Raw genomic sequence first — 26,198 nt, forward strand, 5'->3', positions numbered from 1 at the left:
TAACAATCAGGCTTGAACAAAAAAAAAAAAAAACAGCAAAATTTTGCTGCAGATTACGGCAAAATAATCGAAAAGTAAACAACTTAAACACCCTGATTACAGGAAAAGCCTCAAAACAAAAACAAGAATTTTACCTGAGCATATTCGAGAAAAAAAATGGCAACAGATCTTTCATCTCAATGATTTTCTTCACGCTCACATACATTTTAATAAAAGTATTGTTGCGGAAAGTTGAGATGAAGCACTGAATAATAATTTAAATGGAGGAAAGCCTTCGAAAAATAGGGATTTGATTTTGAAATCTAAGAGTCATAATTAATAGTTTTTAATTGATATCTCCGCTAATTATTATCGGAGAATTATGTTAAATAGCCAAACATGAAGACGGGAGGATTACGAATCCATCGAGACCTGGTTCGATGGTCAGTTCACTGTCGTTCGGGAGAAGAAGCTTGGACATAGATAGATAGATAGATAGATAGATACTCAGATTTTATATGTATAAGATATTTACTACATCCCATACTGAATAAAAAATCATGTTAGTTTTTCAAAATAGATCCCTAAAGTATAAATTAAAAAAAATTTGAAGAGTTGGTGTCGGACGTAAAAACACAAATAGTAAAATTGATGGTTCACTTAAAAATTATTAAAAGTCTGAATTGGCTTACATTTTAATTTTAAAAAAAGCATAGTTTTAAAGTATACTTATGATTGAAGCATATTACACAGTTTTCAAATGATATTATAAGGAATAAAATTATTAAAAAAAATATTTTTAGCTTGGTGTCGGACGTAAATTTTCGGTGTCGGACGTAAATTGTTCATATTGGACGTAAAGTATCGCTCTTAAATGTAAATACATAACAATGATTACAGTTATAAATATGTAAATTATATCTACATATACTGAAACAAAATTTAACAAGTAAATTCAAAAGTAGGATTGATTGGGGGAAGTGGGACACTGGGTAAGTGGGTCACACCCAAAAACTGTTAAATAACCTTATGGTTTTTATAATTTTTTACATTGGTAATGTCATGGTTCATCACAGTGATTAGTTTTGCATACATTTGAGTTCCGTGGAACTTTTTTTCTAGGTCAGAAAACTTGGTAAAAAAAAATCTGAAAATTATTCTTTGGCGAGTTTAAGCAGCATTTTTCAAAGTGTTTCACGGTTAGCATTTATTTTTTTATGATCATTAAACATTCATGTACAGTTTAACTTCAAGTGCATACTACAATCAGAATTTTTGAATAAAATATTATTAAAAACTTTTAGAGGAGGGGCTCCACTTACCCCGTAAAATTTCGCTATAACAGGTCCCCACACTATGGGGTAAGTAGTTCACCCCATAACAGTGAGGATTTGAAAATCAAAAGCATCTCTGATGAAATATTTATATTTGTGAAATACAAGACAACTATGATGACTTAGAAGGAATTGATAGTTCAGCTACAAAAGCTGGTGATTAGTTATTTGTGAAACTTACCTGAAAGAAAACCATCAAGATTTATATGGGTTGAATGTTGATAATTGTTCTTCCTTAGCCAACTTTACACAGACGCAGTCATTTAGTGTTTCCAAAAAATAGCAAATAATTTTAACTTGAAGAAATTAAAAGTTAAAAAAATATCTAACATAGAAGTGAAAAACACAAGAAAATTTCCCTCGCAATCACCTTTTTTTTATTATTTGCTTGTAACGCAGAAATTCTCACCTAGTAATTTATAGGTAAATGCACATGTCCGTTTTTTTTTTTTTTTTTTTTAACGTTTAATGCTACCTTCGCAATTTACTAATGATAGATGCATAGATGCTTATTAAATAATTCCTCAGTGCAAAGGCAGTAAATAATAATCAGAAAATTTATTCCGATGAAGCAAATACAAATATGCTTTTCTTGAAAAACGGAACAACATCGAAGAAAGATTTTTTCATCAGTTAAAAATGACTAACCGATCTTCTCTTGGGACCATTGACTCACAATTCAGTAAGATTTAAAAGTACGAATTTCAAATAATTACTTTTAAATTACACGTGTTAATACGGCCAAACTTGCAATTTCTTAAACTGATCACAGTAAAATATTCAAGCAATTTTCAATTTCATTCTTCGCTTCATAAAATTTTGATACAGCGAGTAATTTTGTTGCATCAACTTCAAATTTTTTTTATTCACTTATTTTACCTTCAAACACAAATTCTTTTTGGACATTTAATATGTTTCATGGTCATGTTTAAATATTGGGTGGAAAAACATCCGTAAAAAATCTAGTTTGTTTCTCAGAAAGGAGAGAGAAGTTTCTCAATGTTATCTGGAGCTAAAACTAAGACACAAATGTTCAAAAAAAAAAAAAAAAAAAAAAGAACTTTTCAGGATTACAGTTTAAAAGTTGTAAGCTTCCGGGGAGATAAATAATCTATTATTGTTAAAAATAAACTAAGAGTTTAGATAAGATTATTAATCAAAATATAAAATGAATCATCCCAAAAATATAAAGAGCAAAAATAAATTAATTAATAATTAATGTTTATTTTTTCTCATCTTCAAACACACGAAATGTGTTGAATTTCTTTTTCATTGCTGTCTGAACTTAGTTTTTAAATGGGAAAACATATCAGCGCATAAAATTGCTCGTATTGTTAAGAAAACTTTAAAGGGGAACACCCTAACTTACCTAGTTAGTGTAAACTTAATTTTCTTCTGATTACAATTTTGTTCAAGATATGTTTCCTATAAGTGTGTGGTAGAAAAAAACTGTGTGTTAAAACAGAAAATAATAGGAATTTCAATTACTGATTCACCAGGGATGCACCTCATTCTGGCTGTCCTTTCGTGCAGCATGTGTCTAGGAAATCAAGTCCAAACGGGAAAAGAGCCAAAGAGAAAGAAAGAAAGAAAACCACCCCCATGAGACTGGGGTACAGCGAAAGTGACAAGGAATGTTTGTTTTCACTTACTTTACCGATGGCAATCTGGTGGACTGCGGGAAAGGGGCCGAATTTCAAGGTCACAACCTAGCTGGGTTGAAGGAAGAAACGGAAATTCGTCGTTTTCGGACGGAGTACGCGCCACAGCAAAAGACTGGCGGCAACTGGGATCCTGCAGTTATTGCACGATTTTCTCGTGTTCTGAATTGACTCGGACGCGGGAAAATTGCCGCATTATGAGAATATTTGAGGGGAAAATACAAGGGTTCATAAAAATTTCTCTCTTTGGAAAATTTTTGTTGACGTGAGGTGCAACAACCGAGAAAAAGCAGACAGTCGTCTTTTGGGAGGGGGGAGGATCCGGATCCCATGGACCCCCCCCCCTAGCTACGTCCTTGCCCCTGGTTGATTAAATATTCGTACAGTACTTGACACATATCGTTCTTAGATTATAAATTTGCATGATACTCGACGCATCCATCTTACTAAATCCAAAACACTGATTTAAACTAATTAACTATTTACAGCACATTTAAAAATAAACTCAGCACGGCTAAAAACGAAACTGTCTAAAAATTACAACAGAGAGAAATTATAATCTACAGAGACTTGACATAAAATAAAACATCTACACACTCAAAGGTTTTATCAATTGTAGCGATGCCTGCGGCTTTGAATACAGTTTTAACCATACAACAAATTTAATCAACTGCTGTTGATTAAATTTGTTGCAAAAAAAAAAAAAAAAAAAAAAAAATGCGATCGAGCGTCAGACACTTCTTTGTTGCGTTTCATTATACTGGTTTCTAAACACAGCGCCGCAGACTAATTGTCTCAAGAAAAGCTATTTTACTGTCTACATATTTTAAATACATATATCATAAATGAAACTTAATATATATATTACAAATGACGGTTAATACCCCCCCCCCCCCAACAAAAAAGAATTCGAAAACTATTTACTGTTTTTTATTATGTGGTTTCGCTCCGGCTTTTTTTTCAAGCAGTCTTGTTCAGTACTTTAATGCAATGAACCTCAAAACAGATTACAAAGTATTGGTCGCAGATTTTGATGGGGGAGGGAATATGACTCCCCATGATCCCCCTCCTTGTATGCAATTTTTACGGTTTCGATCAAGTTTTTATTTTTTCGAGCAAACATTCAAGTACTGTTGCGGGTAGGGGGTGCATGCCCCCCCCCCCCTTGTATCTACTACTATGCGTCTCAATCGATACTGAAGACGATGAACCAGGGTAACTTCTGGTTCATTAAAAACATCTACGCGAAAATGCTGTTAAATAACACAGGGTGGCGACAGATCAGGGACATCAGGGAACAGTCATGGAACGTTATTAATCAGGGGAAAGTCAGGGAAGTATCAGGGAATTTCGAAAAAATAACGAAAAATCAGGAAAAATTGATTTTATGAAGAAATTTTTTTTTTTTTTTTTTGCTTTACAAAATTAAGTACTTTAATACCCTACGCATTTTTCGCCAATTATCTGTTCAAAAAAAAAAAAAAAAAAAAGTAAAATTAATGAGGCGCAATTATACACTGCCGCATATTTTTGCATCTTTTTTCCTCGACGTCAAAGTATTGAATCTTACAACCACAGGATGAACTTCCTAAGATTGCTTCTGTGTCTGTTATGTTGTTTATTTTACATAGCTTGAAATTTCCTTTTACGCTTCCAATGCTACGTAAAATAAACAACCATACAGGCAAAGAGGAAGCTTTTATAAGCTTAGTTCCTTCGCCTTTATTCCACTATCTCGAAGTAATTAGCGTACTGTAATCACGATTTCAAGAAGAAATCATTGGTTTTTGAATTAATACTGATAAAAGCTTAAGTTATTACTTCTTCGCGTTTTTAAATTAATTGCTAAAATTGAACTTTCTATCAAAAATTTGTTTTTTGCCGTTATACTATTTGTTGTCGCCGCAGATCATAAAGGGTTTTCTTTTCTTCAGACTTAATCTTTTGTTTTATAACCAATTTGTATTCTTCTTTTATATATTTTGAAATTAGTAATTGCTTTTTTTTCTATTTTACTTGTTTTTCAAAGTTGTTTGTTGCAAAAGCAATCTAAGCTTTTTTTTTCGTTACATACTGAAATCATTTGAAATAGAGTTAACTTGTGTGCTTAAGTAAATATATTTATTTTTTATTGTTAAAATGCTGTATTCATTCATTAAAACCTATGTTCTTGATTAGAGAAAAGCTCCCTATGAATGGATGTCAAATGGTTCCATCTGTTTTGCATAAATATGTCAATTAGTTATATAAGGAATAACTACATTACTTCTATTCTTTCCCTATTACTTATTATTCTAGCATCAATTATTATACTGTTTGAAAATTTAGTTCAAAATAATTTCAATTACTTTTTAGTTCTATCATAAATACACATGTTTTTAAGAATGATTTTAATAGTTTCTGAAAATTCTTATGCCAAGTGGTTTCTGGAAGTGATTTTTTTTTTTAAATTTTCTATTATCTTTTCATGTAGAAAAATTTAATGTACTGTTTTGTAGGGTTCCCCCCCCCCCCAAAAAATTGACTTTTTAATGTTTTTTTTAACCATTTTATTAAATAAAGTAGCATTTTTTAAAAATATATCTTTACTTCAACAACTTTACACAATTTATAACATTTAAAATACTGCATTTTATACAAACATACAATGGATTTCAAGTACAGCAAAGAAAGGAAACCATTATCATTGGTAACGTAAATCAGGGAAATTTGGTGAACTTAATCAGGGAAATCAGGGAAAAGTCAGGGAACTTTTTTTTCACATTTCCTGTCGCTACCCTGTAACACTTTTCGACGTTCGTACGCGTAAATCATATATTTTGCAAAAAAAAAAAAAAAAAAAAACATGTTATGATATAAATTGTAGGAAATTTTTTTCTTGTTTAATTTTGTGTGTAAATCTTAATATATAAAATCTTCTGTGCGGACGTTTGTCACCATAAGGCTTTTAACGGCTGGACCGATTTTGATCAAATTTTTTGTGTGTAATTAAATAATGGCAAGCATGGTTTCGAAGCGCGATGGAAAGAATCGAAAACGTTTTTGTTAATGAATCAATTAATTTAGACATTGGATGGTTATATCTCCCAAATGATTAATATTTATTTTAACCTATTGTTGAGCGAGAACTGAAATAAATATTAAACCCGTTGCCAAAGGACAATAAGAAAGCCAGCTCTGCTTTTTGTAATGGAATTTCCTACTGTGATATGTCAATTGAGAATAGATAAAACGTAGAGCGAAAGAGAGAATGAAGCCTTTTTTTTTTTTCATTTCTTGAAAACAACGATTTAGGTCCCGAGATAAATTTTAAAGTAAAGTACTGTACTGGAAGGTGCACGTAAAACGTGTGTTCTGTCGTCGTAGTTGAACCATGTGACCAAATCGGTGCGTTTTGGCACCAATGTCAAGAATACTTTAAGGATTATCTAACTAATCAATACATTATTAAAGGAAAAGATGATGGAATTTAAAGACGAAACAAATTTTATCATCGTCCAAATAAATTACAACAGGGTAGTTCTGTACACAGAAGATCAGTGCAGTGGAAGATCTTTGGTGGAAAGAATAAATTAGGCAATATATGAAGTTTTAAAAGTTTTCGTTCAAAAGATCGGACCGCTAATCGGTCGGAGTTCGCTTCGCTCACTGATCGGCTGGATTACAGTAACGTGGTGACTTGGCGACTTTGGCTATAAACAATAGAGTTGCGTGATCACTTGTTTACATTTTAATGCTACTGTTAATGTAATTTATTGTATTTTTTGTTTATTTCGGCGAAAGATTTCAAACTGCAAAGAACTGATTTTCGTTTTTAAAGAGTGTTTAGTCATTTTAGTTGAAAAATGTGTTTATTTTTACATCGGGAGGGGGGTGGGGAATGAGTGATTTTCGCTAATTCAGAGAACTATTTTTACCTTTATCATTTTTTTTTAAACGATATCCTTTCCATTGTTTTATTCTTTTGCATATGGGGGACGTTGCAGCGGGATTTCCCGTTTGCTCTAGATGGGTAGTTAGTTTTTTACACATAATGTCTGAGGACGTTTTTTATCCTTTGAGTATGGCTGAAGGATCGAGCCATCAAGAACGGGAGAAAAATAGTTAATAAAATAACTGCTCAGTGGGCATTAGATAAATCAAGTTGTAATAAATATACGCATTCTGATACCGAGCACAGTTTAAATCATTTACTTTTTACTTATTTTTTTCAACAAAACGGTTTAAACACTTGATAGTTTATTGAAATTTTATAACTTTTCGATTTACAAAGTTTGAACAGAACAACTTCTGTCGGGTCTTCTAGTTAATATATATAATGCGTAAATTAATATTGTATATGATTTTTTGGTCGCAAAATAAGTCAGAAAGGAGATATCGTCAAAATACCGCTTTTAGACGCCATTTTTTCGATATGGCCCCGCGAGCGGCAAAGATACGTGGTGGCAAAATGGAAATTCGAAAAGAGCACATCAAAATCTATAAAATATCCAATTTTTAAAACTCCTGGAAAACTATCCTGGTAACCCCTTTTTTTTCGACCAAATGACTGAACTATTTTGTTTGTGCTTGTGTTCCCTGTTGTCATTGATGTATTAGGTATTTGTATCTTTTTTCTTTTAACTTTTTACAAAATATGTGTTTATTTTTTATTTTTAAAGTAGGTAATGTATCTGACGTGTGTTTCATTCGTACATACTGCAAAATTATTTCAAAGTTCACAAATTATGCTTAGAATGTTAGAATGCATGAGTTTAATTTTACGTTTTTTTAATTTTCCGTAGAAAGCTTCACTTATGAGTGTCAACCCTCATAATGAATTTTTTTTTTAAATTTTTGTACAAAGATCTATTTACGTGTTTACTTGCGGCATTTTTTTTTTATAGTTGAAGCTTTTCAAACAATGTTTATTACCCTACTCCCTACTTATGAGAAAACAAAATTACGAGATTTTTTTAATTAATTCATTTTATTAATCATTAAGGAATCAGGTACAATGCGAATGTTAAGTATAAATAAACAATTAACAATCGGGGTTCCTGACTTTTTTAAAGTTTTTTATTTAAAAAAAAAAGTCGGATTTTTTTTAAAACTTAAATCTGACTTTTTTTGTTTTTTTTTTTAATTTAATTAAAAAAAATTTTTTTTAAATTTTCGAGCCCTGTTATTTATTAACAATTAACAATCAGGGTTCGTGATTTTTTTAAATATTTAAATCGAAGTTTTTTGATTTACATCACTTTTTTTTTTTTTTTTTTCAATTTTCAAAAATTAATTGCTTTATATTTATTTCATACAAAAGATGAATTCAGCTTACTTTTAAAATTAAGATAAGTTCTCTAACTATTCAATACAATTAAAAACATTTATAAATGCTTTGATAAGATGTGATTTTGTTTAATGCTTTGCTTTAGTGTAAAATATGTTGAACAATTACTTTTTGCAACTATATTAGTCATGGTGTGTAAGAAAAATTGCGAATTTTAATTTTGTTCTGAACTGTAATTTTGAAGTAAAAGCAACATTGCAAGAGTGAAAATCTGTTACACACACACACACACAAAAAAAAGGGATCTATGTAGTTTTGCCTGTTGAAGTTAAGATAGTATAATGCAGTGTAGTTAAATTTAGAGCAATACATTCTAAAAGTGCAAAATTAATCCATAAAAATAAAACGAACTGATTTTGATTGATGATTTTGTTAAAAAAAATCCCTTGATTCATATCAATGATTTTTTTTTTTTTTAAATCATGATTTAAATCAAGCTGATTTAAATCATGAAAATGACAAAAAAGAACTGAACCTTTACAATTTTATTTTTAGGACCCAAAAATGGCTTTAAATGACTCTTTCCACCCGAAATAACCGTATGGTCCCGATTTGAGTTTCGTTGGATAGCCCGTGAAAAATACCCTCTTAGAGGATTCTCTTCCCTCGGATTTGAAAATCAAAAGTGCCTAAATTAAATAGGGACAAAGTTATAAGCATTTTTACGTAAAGAAAAATCGATTTTACTTTGTATATTTATCGTATACGCGAGCTAAGATAATGAGCGAGAAACGATCATTGAAAAGAAATACATAGCTGAAAAAATACGTTGACGTTTTTTTGCTTGAGAGTGAACAAATAAATTAATGTTTTTGCCAGTATAACTGGGTTAATTTAAAATTTTCCCCTTTTGATTTTTTTTCTTTTTGCTTCCTTTAACAAAAAAGGAAGTATTGTATTCGCGAAAAAAATTTCACTCAAAAATCGACCTTAATTTCCATTTTGCTCACTCCCGATTGAATGTTAAGTTTTTTTTTCGACACGACCACACGTGGATGAGTGCCTAAAAACGTATATTCAAGCGAAATATCCATTTTGACGATTCTCGAGTTAGTTACAACAAGTTTTCTCATGACGTCTGTATATACGTATGTATGTGCGGATGTATGTCGCATAACTCAAGAACGGTATGTCCTAGAAAGTTGAAATTTGTTACGTAGACTTCCAGTGGGGTCTAGTTGAGCACCTCCCCTTTTGGTTGCACTCGTGTGTTTCGAAGTGCTTTTGCTTGCTCCTTTTTGGGGGGGAAATCATTGTTAATTTCGATGTAAACTCAAGTGGTGTTACAATTTGGCGGACACTTGGCGATATATCGTCAGTCTTTTGGTCGCCAAGTTTTGTCGCCAACTTGGCGACAAATTTGGCGTTTTTTTTATATATGGTTTAAATTTGGCCACTGTTGGTGATATTTAGAGACTAAACTATTGAATAACATTTAAATTGCCAATAATGGGAAAATGACATTCAATCGGAGTAAACGGAAGTCATGTGAGGCACACTTCAGCTCATTTTCTTTTTGTACTACCCGCAGAAGATAATCAAGGATTTTAGTTGCATTTCTAGAGGGTTGCGTTCAATCTAATCAAGACTTCTAGTTCGCCGATAACGTTATGTAAGAACAGCTGTTACTAAGGGGCCATTCATTAGTTACGTAAGGGTCCCGAGGGGGAGGGGGGTTGAAAAAATCTCTACACACCTTTACTTTGGGGGGAGGGGAGGTCAAACCCATTCTCACGTAATATTTTCCAAGTCGATATTTTATATTAGAAATCGCACGGTCAAGTAGTTTGGCAGTGATCGTATTTCATTTGCGTCTGGAAGGTAAAAAACATATTAGGATGAGCTGTTTTTTATTTGTTTTACAAAGAATGAATTAGTGTAAAATATAGTAAAATAATCGCACTATGTATGGCATGTTTTATTTTCTATTAGTATCGCATCATATACAAAGAAATGTCGAAAAGCATTCAGTCTAGATTCTAGGAAATATTTCTTTACACAGAAAGGTTTAATTTAATAATAGTGAATTTAACAACGATTCCAGTGATATAAGATTCGTTATTTTTGAAAACCGAAATGGAATCTTACGTAAGAATAGGGGAGGGGTGAAAATTCTTACGTATCCTTACATGGGGCCAAAAATTGCCAAAATCGTCCTTACGTAAGTAATGAATGGACCCTAATTACTTATTCAAAACTTGTTATTTATTCAAAAATCGCTGTTTTATTATTTTTCCAATTCTGAAGAGGTTTAAAAAAAGACTAGATGTTATTTGGATTTTTTTTTTTTTGGAAAAGGTATTTTGGAGCCGTTTTACTTATCCAGACATATTTTTAGAGATACCTTTGACGTTATTTGAAAACTGTAAACCTTATTCTATCAGGGATTTATAGAAACTGATGTCTTTATTCTAATGGACAATTTTATGGAATGTTTTTCTTTTTCTTATGGGTAAAGCTTATGAGACTACTGTCCTCATTCTAATGGAAAATTTTAGGGACTGTTGTCCTTACTCTGATGGGGATTTTAATGACTTTTGTCCTCGACTCAAGTTAGGATTTTTCGAGAACTAATGTATATTAACTATTGTACTGGAAATTTTGGAGGTCTGTTATCCTAATTTTAATGAACATTTGTAGCAGATTTCTCCCTTTTTATCGTTCTCCTTATTTATTGAGGAGAAAAAGGAGTACCTCAAATTCACGTACCTCCAGCTCTTTTTCTCGGAAGGAATCGATGCAATACTAGATGCAGTCTGACGGAAGTAGAGATTCGCAGGAAAGTGCTAGCTTTATTACGAAATTTCCTGAATTAAATAGGAGTTTTTAGGGACTAATGTCCAAATTTTCAATAAGGATGTTTGTATACGGATTGTTGTTGTTATTCTGACGGAAAAATTCGCCCTCTCCCTTTAAAAAAAAAAAAAAACAGATTGTTGAACATGCAATATTTTTTGACAACTTTTTTTTTTTTAAAGCTAGACCGTGCAAAGCCGGGCGACACAGCTAGTTTGTTCATAATATCTTCTTGACTTTCCAAAAGTCAAATTATCTTTCTTGCAAATAATATTTTGACCAAATAAACCCGGTTATAATAAACAACAAAAACGTTTTTCAAAAAGACCCCTCCCAAATAAACCGTAAACCAATCATAGGAATGTTTTTTCCCTTTAGATTAAAATTAAGTTAATCAGCACTCAATAATTATTTATTAATTAGGGGGCTCCGCCCCCGCCAGCTCGGTTTTTCCGACTTTTACCGCTGGTTTTAAACCCAGGGCATTAAAAGCCTTTTCGTTACCTTTGAAATTATTAAGTGTATTATTAATGTCCTGCAATCTTTATTAGGTATGATTTCTTTTAAGTCCCTTGTACTTGTCTTTAACTATTTAATAATGTTTTTGCTATAACTGCTAATTATATGATATTTTCAATAAATTTTTTAAATATATTTATTACGAAACATCAAAAACATGCATTATCTGAAAAAAAAAATCTGTTTTCTTGGGGGAAAAAAAATAAATAAATAAAATAAAGATAAAGGAAACACAGAGTTTTGTGAATTTACCAAAGTTTTTTTCAAAAATTGCGAAACATGTCCTGCGTTATTTCTTGCAAATACTAACTTCTTCAAACGGTCCCACTCTAAAATTTCGAATGTATCCATTAAAACTAGGGTTCGAAAATATCATGATATTTTCTAAAATATCTGATATTTTTATATACCGTAGGCTCTCTGTTTAAACGACGCTCTATTTAACGAATTTCTCTATTTAAAGACGGCTTTTCATGGTCCCAGATGGTCCACTATAGTGTTAAAAGCATTCTATTTAAGGACGCTTTCTACTTAAGGACGATTTTTTGTGGTCCCTTGAAAGTCGTTAAACAGAGAGCCAACTGTATATCCGATATTTTCAATTAGCACAAACTAAAGTCTTCAAAATAGTAGATGCCTCCTCAAATTCCTCTATATTTTCTTATATTATACTAATTACAAAATGTATACTTAAAATTAAGGTTTCTTTCATTTTCTTATATCTTAATATTTCATCTTTCATTTCTATCAATTTTATTTTTATCAATTTTAAGAGTTAATTTAGCATTAGCTGTTTTACTCATTTTTCTTCTTTTAGTTATTTTACAGTTATATGATAGAGAAATAAATAATATGCGTTAGTCGGTGCACAGTCATAAGACATTTTTTATGAGCAATGTTTAATATTTAATTCGGCACTTTCAATATGAATCAAAATTGTTATATTACTTATGAATAAAAATACAAGAAAAAAAGGAATATTATACTACTTTGTTATATTAATGATGTATTAATACATCATGAAAATATAGTACATCACTTTTTAGTTATTTTTAATTATAAATTAACAATATTACTATCATTAATACACTTTTTTGTATTGAAAATACTGTAGTTCAATAAATAAATATCGAAAATATCAAAATATCATGATATTTTCAAAATAAATATCGGATATATATCGTGATATATATCATGATATATATCGGCGAACCCTGATTAAAACGCATTAAATTATTGTATCTTTTCAAAATTATTGTAAAACAAAATCTCAAAAAAAAATTAAAGTTTTAAATTTTAAAGTTATTGGGGAAATTTGGTTTTTATGTAACGTACCAGATTAAATTAAATTTAAAAACATACAATTCCCTTTTAAAATAAGCTATTACAGAGCTTCGTAACGCCCATAGAACTTGAGTTTTTACATTTTAAAGGACTACTGACTAGTTTTAACGAATTTCAAAAATTAATTATTCATCAGTTATGAATGACAGATTTAGAAAAATTTATGTATATGTCAATTTAAGATGTCAGAGAGCAAGATTTCTAAAAGTTTCATGAAAATCTGAGACGTATGATTAAGGGGGAAAAGGAAAAGGTGGTTGATTTGACATGGAATGACCCGAATATGACCTGCGAAATGGAGGCTGATGATTCCCCCCCCCCCCCCGAAACTTAACACGTGCCCGAGACTCGCCGTAAAGAAAATATACCGATACTTAATACAAAACTACTTCATACAAAACGTTATTTAACATGAAATATATGTTCATAAATTTAATTAAAACAGCTGTCTTAAAATATTTTCAATCTCAAATATATTATTTTTTCTCCTGTATGCTGATGCTAAAATCTACTGTGTTTCTGTTCTTCGCAGGAAGATCTGCTGTTTATATTCTCTTCAAAAAACGGCAGATATATGACGCAAATGACCATAAAGTCAATCAAAAAAGTTTTAATTTGTTTCGTTACATCGGGGGGCACGGCAGTGCCCCCGCCAAGTCGAGCGCGAAGCAAACACTGCCGTACCATCCTTTACTGGAACCATTTCGCCGCATTTTCAGGCCCCTATTTGAGAACCTTCTGATGAGACCAGAACGCAGAAATTTTTGTCATCCAGTAAGCTATAATTACATACTTAAAATCCGAAATTTCAAGTCTGTAGGTCATTTAGTTCCGAAGTTAAGCGAAAGCAAAATTTCGCATTTATGACACTCACTCACTCACTCATGATCATCAAAATAGAACTAGTACTTCCCATAAACTCAGAGAGGTGAAATTTGGTACAGAGTTAGGGTTTAATGGGCACATAAAGGGAAAACTATAAAAACTAGGATAATCGAAGATCTGGCTATTAGACCAAACTATTAGAGATCGACATACCGCCTTTACAAAAAATATTCAACTTGGTTGGCCGCTTCATTTGATGTCAAAAATCGAAAGTCTGAAGTATCTAATGAAGAACCCTCAGCTGATCTCAGCTGTATTAGAGATATGGTAATGCCCCCTTCTACTATTGGTGCATAAAAAAATCGACTGTCATTGCAAAAGTCCAGCGTAGTGGGACACATCTTCTAATTTAATTTAGCCTAACTTTAGTCTACTCGAATATTACACAAATTAAATGTTTCTACAAAAAGAAGTGAAATCCCACCAAAAACATTCTGTAAAAAACTAGCCAAGTCTCGATGGAGCTGTTTGTTTATCTCTAAAAAGTAATGAAATCTAGACAAAGTTATGACAAGTCGAAGGTTCCTTACTGCGATTTCTTTATTGTCATAGTTAATGTTGTGTGACTTGGCCGTTAAAGGGTACACAAGGGTACAAAACCAGGTGCTCCATGACACGATTGCACCAATCTGTCGCCAGAACCGCTACCCATTGACGATGGAAAATTGCCACTTGGAAAACGTGTAAACAAAATTGACCTGTACCCACTAACGTATAAAGAATGTTTAACGGCCAAGTCACACAACATTAACTATGACAAAGAAATCGCAGTAAGGAACCTTCGACTTGTCATAACTTTGTCTAGATTTCATTACTTTTTAGAGATAAACAAACAGCTCCATCGAGACTTGGCTAGTTTTTTACAGAATGTTTTTGGTGGGATTATTTTTAAACTTTTCAGTTCAGAGAGGAAAAGTAAATCAAGTTGTCTCTCTCTTTAACGTAGTTCGTTTTTTTTTTTCCTCCTGGCACTTACTTTATTAATATTATAGCACTTACTTCATTAAGATTGTAGGGGTGGGGCTGCAGCCCCACTGAATTTGCAGATGCTTAAAAAATAAATAAATAAAATATTTATAAATATAACTCGAATAAGACCATTGGCATGGAATTTTGCTGTATCAAGCTTTATCAACCATGAAGCGCTCGAAAATAACGAAGCTCAGCTAATGATTCACTGCAATTAGTGAGAATAATTAATTGAAAGAAAAAAGTCAAAACAGATGAAAAAAAATGGTACTTTATTTTAGATTATAGATTTTTGTAGTTTGTTGTTTCAGAGATAAATTAAACAAAATCTGCTGTCTAAAATGTTAGCAAATTATTCTTCCGTGCTTGCAGCACATTAGTTCTTCGTCCAGCTGTTCAGAAACACTATGTGAGGTACAACAGCTGAAATATTTCTTATCGGAGATTCTATCAGAATAAAAGTGCCGTAAATAGCTTTAATTGGTTTCCTTTGTTTTCTTAGAGCTGAATGGCACACATGCATTATGAAATGATTGAATCAGAAATTCCACATAACACAATATAGACGTCTAAGTATCGTTTATCTGATGAAATACATTTTGTGCTTGCTTTAATGTGTTTCACACTTCCAAAGCAGATTAATGTAATTTCACTTATTTAAGATAAATAATTGTTTAATAAAATTAAAAAAATAATATTAAAAAAGTATGTAATTAATCTTACTTTTTAAAATTTATTTAATTTTAAAATCCAGGGGTGAAAGTACAACTTGCAGCCCCCTGCCTGTGCTCATGGACATTAACGCGAAATTTCGTGTTGTATTTTGTTGTGATTTTAAAAGCGTTTTGTATTTTGCCCTTGTTTATTTGATATACTAATTTTAACAAAACAAATCTTTAACAAAATTCTTTCGTTTTGTTTTTGCGACTGGTTCTTTCATTAAATCCCTTTAACACTTCAAAAGTACTGTTAGTTTATTTTTGGGAGAGTTTTAAATCAAAAATACTGTTAGTTTATTTTACGTTATAAATAAAATTTAACGCTAAATTTGTTTCCTCTTGACGTATGTGTACATATAGTCCTATCTCTTCCTATTTTTTTCCTACTTTTAAGTGATTTTTTTCCTACTTTTCCTACTTTTTTAATTTTTGATTCCTTATTTCCTACTTCCGCCCCCCCCAAAAAAACCACTTTGGGGTCTGAATAATAAAACCGCTGTTTTAAAATTATTAAAATTTAAGTGTCTATTTTAAGTTTATTAAAAATCAAGTAAATTGTCTAGAAAATTTAATGCCTCATGTATGAAAGTTGAAACACAAAATAAGTTAAAAATAGTTTTTATTGCGTTTTTGCCAAGTTTAAAAGTTTAGTTAGTGCTTATCCTAACCCAAGAATAATTTAAAAGTGTGATGGATTATTAATCATTATAAGATTCATTTGCAATTGTTTAACTTTTAATTTTGCAGTAGAAACATACGCTTCAGCTGAAAAACTAAAACAAATATTCTTGATATTTAACAATTTAATATAATTATGGTATTAAATAGAGTTTCAAATAGAATTAGGAATAAATGATGGAAAAATATTATGAAAAACTTTTTTGGATGTTTGAAATGTCAAAATTGTTTAATCAAACATTTAGTCAGCTGTAGAACATTAAAATTATTATTATGTAACCAAAGAGTTTCTCTATTTTTCTTTCGTTTTTGGAAAAATAACCAATTAATTTTAATTTAATCTTAATTACATTTATAACAGTTTATTGTTTGATATACTTCAATTCATTACAGAATTAATTTGCTATAAAAGTAATTCATTTTTACTTTCTTCTATATCTAATATATAGAAGAAAGTATTGGATTCGTGCAAATTTTCGAATTTCGAATTTTGACGGATTCGAACGTTTTGAGGTGTGCTGAGTCCATTTCGACTATTTTTGGAAAATGTCTGTTGTGTGTGTATGTATGTATGTGTGTGTATGTATGTATGTGTGTGTGTGTGTCACGTCTGTGTGTGACCAGTTTTTTGTGGCCGCTCTACAGCAAAAACTATCGCATGAAATTGAACGAAATTTGGTACACATATGTGACCCTATGTGAACTTGTGCCCATTGGTTTTTGGCGCGAATTCCTCCAAGGGGGGTGGAGCAATGGAACGTTTTTTGAGTTATGCGTGATTGCTATTCCTCAGGAAGTAACTGGCGGAATCGAACAAAATTTGGTCCATATGTTGCCCCTAACTGGAGCAGGTGCTGATTCAATTTTGGTGTCAATAGCTCAAACGGGGGTTGAGTTATAGAACGTTTTTTGTCGTGAATTGTGATTGCTGTATCTCAAGAAATAACGAACGGAATCAAACAAAAATTTTTTGACAAGTAGCCCTTAGTGGGTATAAGAGCTGATTTTATTTTGGTGTCAACAGCTAAAAAGGGGGTAGCGCAATCGCCCGTTCTTTTTTTCCATTGTGAGTGCCCTATCTCAAGAAGTAATGCTACGTTCTGTTTGAAATTTGGAATATATGTGAATCCATACGTAAACAGGCTTTGGTTCAATTTTGACTCCAATCGCTCCAAGAGGTGTTGATTTTTTTTTTTTTTTTTTTTTTGCGAATAAAAATAGTTTTATTAATGCAACAATAAGAAAGATAAATCGTAATAGATTGTCGTCTGCGTATTTCTCGTGATTTTAATTGTATGGAACTGATCGGAAATATTATTTCAATGAATTAAAATTTTTAACTGTTGCCATCTTATGTTTTTTAATAAATAAAATATTTGTAATTAATTCAAGTAAGGCTTTTAAAGTAACTTTCAATTTTCGCTCCTTGCTTTGCTTTTACAATAATTCCGACATTGGGATGGTCGTCAAGTTTTTGCATGTGTCATTTTGTTTTTGTTAGGAATATTGCTTCCTCGTCAAGCATGGGGAGGGATCAGAAAAAGGAAAAATATAGAAGAAAGTTTCGTGATGGCCACAACATACTAGTTTAAATTAGTTACTTGTATAGTATCTACCTAATGTGTTCTTGGAAATCATCGAACAATAACTACCCCCCCCCCCCACTCAAACAAAACACACCTTTTCACTTGCTTGCTTAGTGGGCAGTAGTTGGGCAAAGTTTTGCACCAGAAAAGTTTTGCACCTACGAAGTTATGAATAGGCGACGATTTAGGCACGCGAAGTTAATGGATCGGCGAAGTTATGGATAGAGATCCTATTTATGGATAGGCGAAGTTTTGGCCGCAAAGTTTTGTTCAGTGATGTTTTGGGCCCGAAGTTTTGACACCAAACCTAAAAAAAATACCAAACCGTTCGAATTTTAATTTTATCACCGAAAATGGTTCTTTCTACCCGAAATAATTATCGTATCATCTCAATTTTAGCCTCATTGGAAAGCCCGTCCAAAATACCCTTCAGAAAATTTTCTTCCCTCGAATTTGAAACTCAAAACTGCCTAAATTAACCAAGAAAAATGTTAAATAATTTTTAAGGAAAAACATTTTTAAATTGGAAAATTAATGTATGCACGAGCTAAGAGATAATGATTGAGAAAAAAATCAAACAGCAGAATAAATATCTAGCTATTTTTTGCTTGATAGTTAACAAAAAAAAATCTTTCTTTTACTTTGAGGCTTTTCCTTTAGTGGGGGGATTAAAAATTTTCTCCCTTTGATTATTTTTTCGCGAGTTATCAATTTCTTTTTGTACTGCCCGCAGAAGATAATCAAGGATTTTAGTTGTATATTAATGGGGACTTTTTTCTGTTGCATGTGTTTGATCTAATCCGAACTTTTAGATGTGCCGTTAACGTTATTTCAGAACGATTGATGCTGATGTGGATTCTGAGGAACACTGACGTCGCTAATCAAATGGGAACTTTTAGTGATTATTGAACTCTTTCAAAGGGAATTTTTTGAAACATATTGTTCCAATTCTGATGGGGTTTAAAACAGGGAATATTGATGTTATTTTGAAAAATTGTCTGATCCTCAAGGGAGTTCCTGGAACTTATTTCTCCATTTCCCGATAGGTATTTTCAGAGGGACTGTTCTCGTTATTTGAAATTTATAACCCTTATTCTAATAGGAACTTTCAGAAGCTGATACGCTAATTGTGATGGGGAATGTTTTTCTTTTTCTTGTGGAAAGTTTTGTCGACTATTGTTCTCATTCTAATAGTCGCTAAAGTAAGGGGGTTTTTAGGGGGGATGCTAATGTTAAGATTTTCACTGAAAAGAAACAGCTGGGGATTTTTGAGGAATGCTGTCTTAATACTAATGAGGATTTACAAGGTCTGTTGGCACTAATTCGGGCCCCTTGTCTTTAATCTAATTACCTTTTTAGCTTCAACATTCATTCGGCTGTTGGGATTTTCAGGGAGTGTCAGCTTTATTTACGAAGTTCTGTCATTGAATGGTAGGGAATTTTTAGGGACTAATGTTCAAAATTGAATGGGTGGTTTTAATATCAGTCGTCATTATTCAGACGGGAACGTTTTTTCTTTTTTTCTTTTATTTAAGCTTGATTGTTGAGCATATGTCATTTGACACAACTTTTGTTTTCGATCCTAGGTTTAATTACCACGAGTTTTCTCCTGACGTCTGTATATGCATATGTACGTATCCCGCATAACTGAAAAACGGTATGCCGTAGAAAGTTGAAATTTGGTATGTAGATTCCTAGTGTGGTCTAGCTGTGCACCTTCCTTTTTGGTTACATTTGAATATTCCGAAAGGGGCCTTTTATACTTTTTTGGGGAAAATCAGTTTAAAATTCCAATGCAAACTCAAGTGATGTCATAATTTAGCGAAAACTTGTAAACAAGCTTTTGGTCGTCAACTTGGCTAAAAATTTGGCAAAAAAAGTTATTCTTTGAATTTGGTTTCAATTTGGCACTATTTGCGATATTTAGAGAGTTATCTATTGAATCACCAAAAAATTGCCAATATTTGGAAACATATTCTTTGTAAAAGCCTTTTTTGCATCGGTTCACGACAAACTAGTTAATATTTGAAATGGTTGTAGATTCCTTAATGTGAATGACGTGCTTGAATCAGGTAAGGTTAGGTGTCTGTGTTTTTATGAAAGTGTTGATTAAAAGTCATTTAATTGGTATGAAAAGAAGTCATGCACACATCAGCTCAATATTGATGTTATTTTGAAAATTTTTCTCATCCTGAAGGTAGTTTCTGGAACTTATATCTCCATGTCCCGATAGGTATTTTCAGAGGGGCTATTCTTGTTATATGAAATCTATAACCCTAATTCTAATAGGAACTTTCTGAAGCTGATATGCTTATTCTGATAGGGAATGATTTCCTTTTTCTTGTGGAAAGTTTTCGGAACTATTGTTCTCATTCTAATAGTCACTAAAGTAAGGGGGGTTTTAAGGGGGGAGGGGATGCTAATGTTGAGATTATTTTCACTGAAAAGAAACAGCTGGGGATTTTTGAAGAGTGCTGTCCTAATACTAATGAGGATTTATAAGGTCTGTTGGCACTAATTTGTCACCCTTGTCTTTAATCTAATTACCCTTTTAGCTTCAACTTTCATTCGGGTGTTGGGATTTTCAGGGAGTGTCAGCTTTATTTACGAAGTTCTCTCATTGAATGGTAATTTTTAAGGACTAATGTTCAAAATTTAATAGAGAGTTTTAATATCAGTCGTCATAATTCTGACAGGAACGTTTTTTTTTCTTTTATTTAAGCTTGATTGTTGAGCATGCGTCATTTTGCACAAATTTTATTTTCGAGGTAGATCATGCAAAGCCGCGCGACAAAGCTAGTAGAGGTTTTTAATATTAAGTAGGTTATGTGTATTTGTGTAAAAATTTTTCTTGCTTTCCTGGTGTTTTTTTTTTTTTCTTACTCATTCGGTATCAAGCTTGTTTTTTACTTTAAGCATTGATTAGCATCATTCATAATCTTGTATATGATATTATAAGCACACCAAACTTAAAAAAGTACTATTGTACCATTAGTATAGTTTAAGTTAACAGGTATCCAATAGTTAAAATTTTATAAAAAATGTTATGTGTGGAATTTTAACTTCGATATTGTATCAAGTATCAATTTGAAAGGAAAATTGGTAATGTTGGGAGGGAGGGGAGCGATAGATATTTTATAGTGGCTACAACTTTGTTTTTCGAACTGCTGGAGTCAAACTGTGTCATTGTGTGATATAGTTGTTCATGCTCCAGCCATCCTTCAGTACTTAATCATTCAATTAAATTTAACATCTTGTGTTTTGTATTGACTAGAGATGTAAAATTTCTGGAAATTTTGAAGTGGTTAAAAAAAATGGAAAAAATGATTTTCCTAATAGCTCTGTGTTTTTTCGAACATATAAAGAGTTAAGCATTAAAAAATATATGCAATCTACACATCTTCTTTTTCTGCTTGACAGAAATACACATAAAGTTTAGTTTAATTAGGAAAAAAAAAACCTTTGGTTTTACTACTGAGAGCTTTCGTGGTCAAACACCTGAAATAAGCCAGTCGTCATTCAACCAATAATATTGCGTAAAGTGTGTCTAATCATAACAATGACATTTTCTATATTTTAGATTGCCTTGAAACTTGAAGTAATAATTTTAATTTTTGACTTTCAAACATGATTAATATTCTTTTGAGAGAAAAAAATAAGTATGATTTCCCTTCCTTACAATGTAATTTTACTGTCTGAAAATGAAAGCTATTGAGTTTTGATTTTTTGAGCAGTCAAACATTGCACCATCCTAGAAAAAATAAGAAGCCAAGATATACAAAAAGAATTACAGATCTACAGCCTTAATGGAAAAATTATTGATTATCATATCAAATGGGGAGACCACGTACGAAGAATGCCATGTGGAAGACTACCAAGGGCCGTCTATTACTATCAACCCAAAGGCAAACGAGACCGCGGTCGACCTATAAAGCGGTGGGCAGACCAGGAAGCCGGAACAGGCTGAAAGCCTAATCCATGAAGATGATGATGATGATTTTTTCCAATCCAGTCCAAGTCCAAATCAAAACTAAATTGGTTTTCCTTTTTCTTTCCAACAGAAACCTCAAACCAAAACTTAAATTGGAGTTTCAGTTTATTCACACGGCCGCACAGTGGTTCAAAACGACAAAAAAGCGGAAAAAATTCAATAACTTTGAATATTCTTTTAAAATGCTATGGAAAATTGTTGTATGGTAATATTTATCTTCCTGCTGGCTGATCGTATTCACTGCAAAACCCCGATTTTACGTCCCCCGAATCAACGTTTTCCCCGCGTTTTACGATTTTTATCATCAGGACCCAGTTTTTCCGTGTTCTAATACTATTAATTTAACCCTGATGGAAAGTTTATTGGTTATGAATTTCCCGCATTTTACGTTTTCCCTTGGCAGTTTAAAAAAAAGAAAAAAAAAAAGTTTTGAAATTAAGCAACGTGTTCCCTTCTGTGCATTTTTAAACATAATCCACTCTGTTAAAATTTAATCCATGAAAACAGAAATGCTATTGCTCCATCCGTAGCCTTGTGGATCCTTCGGCCGCCAATGAAGATGAACAAGAAGAGGAAACACAACTCGTCTCTTTCAATACTGCCTTTAAGAGCTTCCTAATAGTGAAAAACTAGTATTTTCTTTATCATAAAGACCAGGAAAAAATTTTGCAAAGTATTTCAATCCTGGATGAATTCAATGACTCATTATTACTGACTATTTTCAACCTAAACGTCCGGATTCGTAACTTAATGTGTTAGAATGATCTGAATTGGTATGTATAATAATGTTCTTTTCATAAAATATCGCGTTTTTACCTTTTTAAAAGCATCATCGTAGCAGCCTTTATTATTATTTTTGTTTCCTTATCTGATTTTTGCTTTTTATATACATTTCCCATACTTTACGTTTTCCCATATTTTATGTTTTTTTTTTTTTTTTTTTTAATTTGAACTGACGTTTTCCCATATTTTATGTTTTTTATATTTGATTCAGGTCACTGAGAAACGTGAAATCGGCGTTTCTCTATAGTTCAAATTCATTTCGGTTTTTAGCAAAAAATATAAATTAAATCAGTTGTATGCCACACGCAAGGTTTCTTTATTGCAATTGATACCCGCGAACAATATTTTCTGGCAATGTTGACAAACTGCGAACAGCTTTATACTAGAATGATTTCGAAAAGGAAATCAGAAATTTCAAACGTTTAATGATTTTCTAATTTCATTGCTTTATGAACAGAATAGTTATTTAACTTTTTATATAGAATTCTGTATGAGTTTTAAAATTTCTTTCTCATATGCATCTTCTTTAAAGCCATACGAAATGGGTCCGAAAATTGCTATTTTCAGGTTACTATTGCATTGCATGTATAATAACGCTCCGCATTAAGTCATAACAACGTAAATCTGTTTAAAAAAATCCCTCTATATTTATTGATAAATGTTTCAACGAGCCCCAACTTTCGGAAACAGTAAACAAACGTTTTTAGGCTCTCCTGCAAAGCAGTGAAACTGTGACATACGTTAGTCTGAAGCATGTCAAGTTTGATGACCAATTTCTTTGATAAAAAAAAAAGCAATTTATCCCCGTCATAACGTTACAGGTTATTTTCCTAGCTTACTGTATTGGTGTTTGTAAATAGCGAAAATCAAACAAAACATCTGCCACGACTGCAGTCGCAGGTGGTTGCAGCTAAAATGTTGTTGTTTATTTACAGGAAGGATTAAAGTATTGATGTATGTAAATTTTAGCCCACCGGAAGCCGCCGATAAAAGTATATTCCACAATACTTTTTATTATATTTTTTAGAAAATAATGATTTTTTATTTCAGATAGTTTTCAATTTTCATGAATTTTTAATTTTTAACTACGATGTAATATGCATCCTATAAGTGTGAAAAAACCAATCAGAAATGGCATTTATTGAATTTTAGTCCTCCTTATTGAACGAATGAATTAAAACTGAAGTATAAGGCGTACGTTCGAAAAAAGTAAAAACATAATTGTTCAACAATCTTGGCTTATTTTTGTGAAAAAGGAATTTTTTTTTTCAAAAAACTCTTATGGAGTAAGTTGCTACAACTCAAGGGCTAAGTAATTACGGCATGAAATATTTTTTGTCTTAAAAACTTAAAAATTGCTATTTTTTCCGCCCTTGAGCCACTGTGGGCCGTGCTAAACATAGTAGTAAAAGTAGTCATACCTCACTTTTGAACAAAACTTACAAAACTGAGTTATTCCAACCAAGTTTTTCTCTGTTTGGTATTTTACTTAATAAATAAAATGTTTTAGGGTCATTTGATCAGGAACTACTTTTTAAAAAAATGCTGAAATTAAAAAAAAGATCTGAATCGAATATATAAGAGCACAAGCTTTAATCTCTCATCTTGAGCTCAACTGCAGTTTCCACTTTTGTGCTTAGCACGGCAGTATACACGATGCAGCAAGAAAAAAAAAAAGAACTCGCACGAAGATTATCATCGAATGGAAGTAAAGTAACTTCCTTTTAATAAGTGTCGTATTTATTTTTGTCTCTCACTTTATTAGAAAATAATTTACAATATATCTCCTAGCTTATGTATTGTTTTTCAGTTTTTTTAAAAACAATTTTAAGCTAAAGACCTGCTATTTTAAAGTTGTTTAACCAAGTAGAACGACAGTTCGTTTGCTTGTTGTGCCTCAGCAACCAGTATTTGATGCGGTATGCCGCTTCAAGTGATTTTGAAATGATAGTCGATGTCCAGAAAGTGTACAAAAACGAACAGTGAACATTTCAGTTAATCGACCGGTCATCCAAAAGTGAGTTCAATGAAATCCTTGGGTTTCCACGAGAGAAGTTGTTCGTAAGATGGGGATTTTGTGACCGATAAGTGCGACTAAGGGCAAAAACAGCTCAAACAAAAGTTATACGAGATCCAAAAGTTCAGGCGTTTGTATGACTCCAAAGATGCCAGAAATGCTTGAGACAGGCTGGAAGAGATACCTTTTACTAACTTACCATTCAACCAGAATCCCCGGAACAATAGGATTTGATCTGTAGACACTTCAAGCACCTTAGAAAATGTCAAACATCGCCAAAGTCCGAAGTCAGGATTTGTTTGTGATGGAATCAGCACTAGTGATAATATAAATAATATCTGGTGTTTTGTGGATGAGGGCTATAAAATGAGTCAAAAAGTGTACCAGAAGAACATTTTAGAAGCTGTTGTACTTCTGTGGACCTAAGAGCATTTCATCACAGCAATGTAAACAGGATATTTCAATTTGACTTCACAGCAGTTCTTACTGCCAAAAAGACGAGTGGTGCAAGGTGCAGTGTTTTTGACATGATATTTTTAGAGTGGACGCTCTACTCGCTAGACCTCAATCCCATTTCTTACACTGTATGGCCTATTTAAGACTCAAAGGGCTACCCTAAATTACACATAAGTTTCGACTCGAAACCAATTGCTTTGATAGGGAATCTAAGATTGATTAAATGACTTACGGCCCTTGAAGGAAAATTTCAATAAGCAGTTGCACCTCTGTATTCAAAAGGCGGCCAGTTTGAAACCAATTAATTTATTGATTGCTAAAGGTCTTCTCACATTATTATTATTATTATTATTTTTGTTTTGTTTATTTATTTTTAATAAAGTTACATGGAAAATTGCTTGCCCAGGTTTTTTTGCTGCACCCTGTACATTTAGTTCACACAGTTAGCAGAAACATAGTTCTGTGATTAAAGTTATGGTTGCTTGTTTTATGAAGAAGGAAAATAAATTCTTCACTAAGGATATTGGTTTATTTATTTATTTATTTTTTTTTTCAGAAAGAATTAAATGTTTTTGGATCCGTATGCAATTATATTATCACACAACAACCTTTCATCATCAAAGGTAGACAAGTTTTTAAAATACAAGGAAGGGGTGGGGGAGGAAATTGCGCGGGGGGGGGGGGGTGATCAGAATTTAAGTATGAGAAATTTCTAATCACTTTTTGCTGAAAATTTCAATGAAAACTTCCTAAAAAGTTGAAAAAATTCATTTTTTCAATTTTTCTGGAGGGGAAATATACCTCTTCGGGAGAAAACGATTTTTTCCGAAATTTTCTGAGTTTTTTCCCGACTGTTTTCATTTTTAGTATTGACACACCTCTTGCTTGTGTTTGTTGCTTTTCACCCCTCATTTCTCTTAGCTCATAAAGTTCCCCCTTCCCCAAGAAACATGTTTTCATTACTAACTTCTCTCAATCTCTCATGATTCGTAAAGTGTATTGTGTTATTTTTCACTCAATTTTATAGATATATATATATATTTTTTTAGCTTGGCGAAGAGTTGTTGATGTAGCTGTTGTGAACTGTGCAGATTCTCAAAATGACAAACTGTGTCGAGCCTATGGCGTCAATAGTTTTCCTACCATTAAAGT

The 26,198-nt window shown here is 32.1% G+C and overlaps 1 protein-coding gene across 1 annotated transcript in view; it reads left to right on the plus strand.

Annotated features, from left to right (window-relative positions):
* LOC129230423 (sulfhydryl oxidase 1-like) overlaps positions 1–26,198 on the plus strand; it is a 103,027-nt gene that overhangs the window by 19,792 nt on the left and 57,037 nt on the right. The window contains exon 2 of the mRNA XM_054864825.1: positions 26,096–26,196. Coding sequence (XP_054720800.1) covers positions 26,096–26,196 — 101 coding nt within the window. The remainder of the gene's footprint in view (positions 1–26,095; positions 26,197–26,198) is intronic.

This window comes from Uloborus diversus, chromosome 1 (assembly GCF_026930045.1).
Source record: "Uloborus diversus isolate 005 chromosome 1, Udiv.v.3.1, whole genome shotgun sequence".
NCBI classification, from domain to species: Eukaryota; Metazoa; Arthropoda; class Arachnida; order Araneae; family Uloboridae; genus Uloborus; species Uloborus diversus.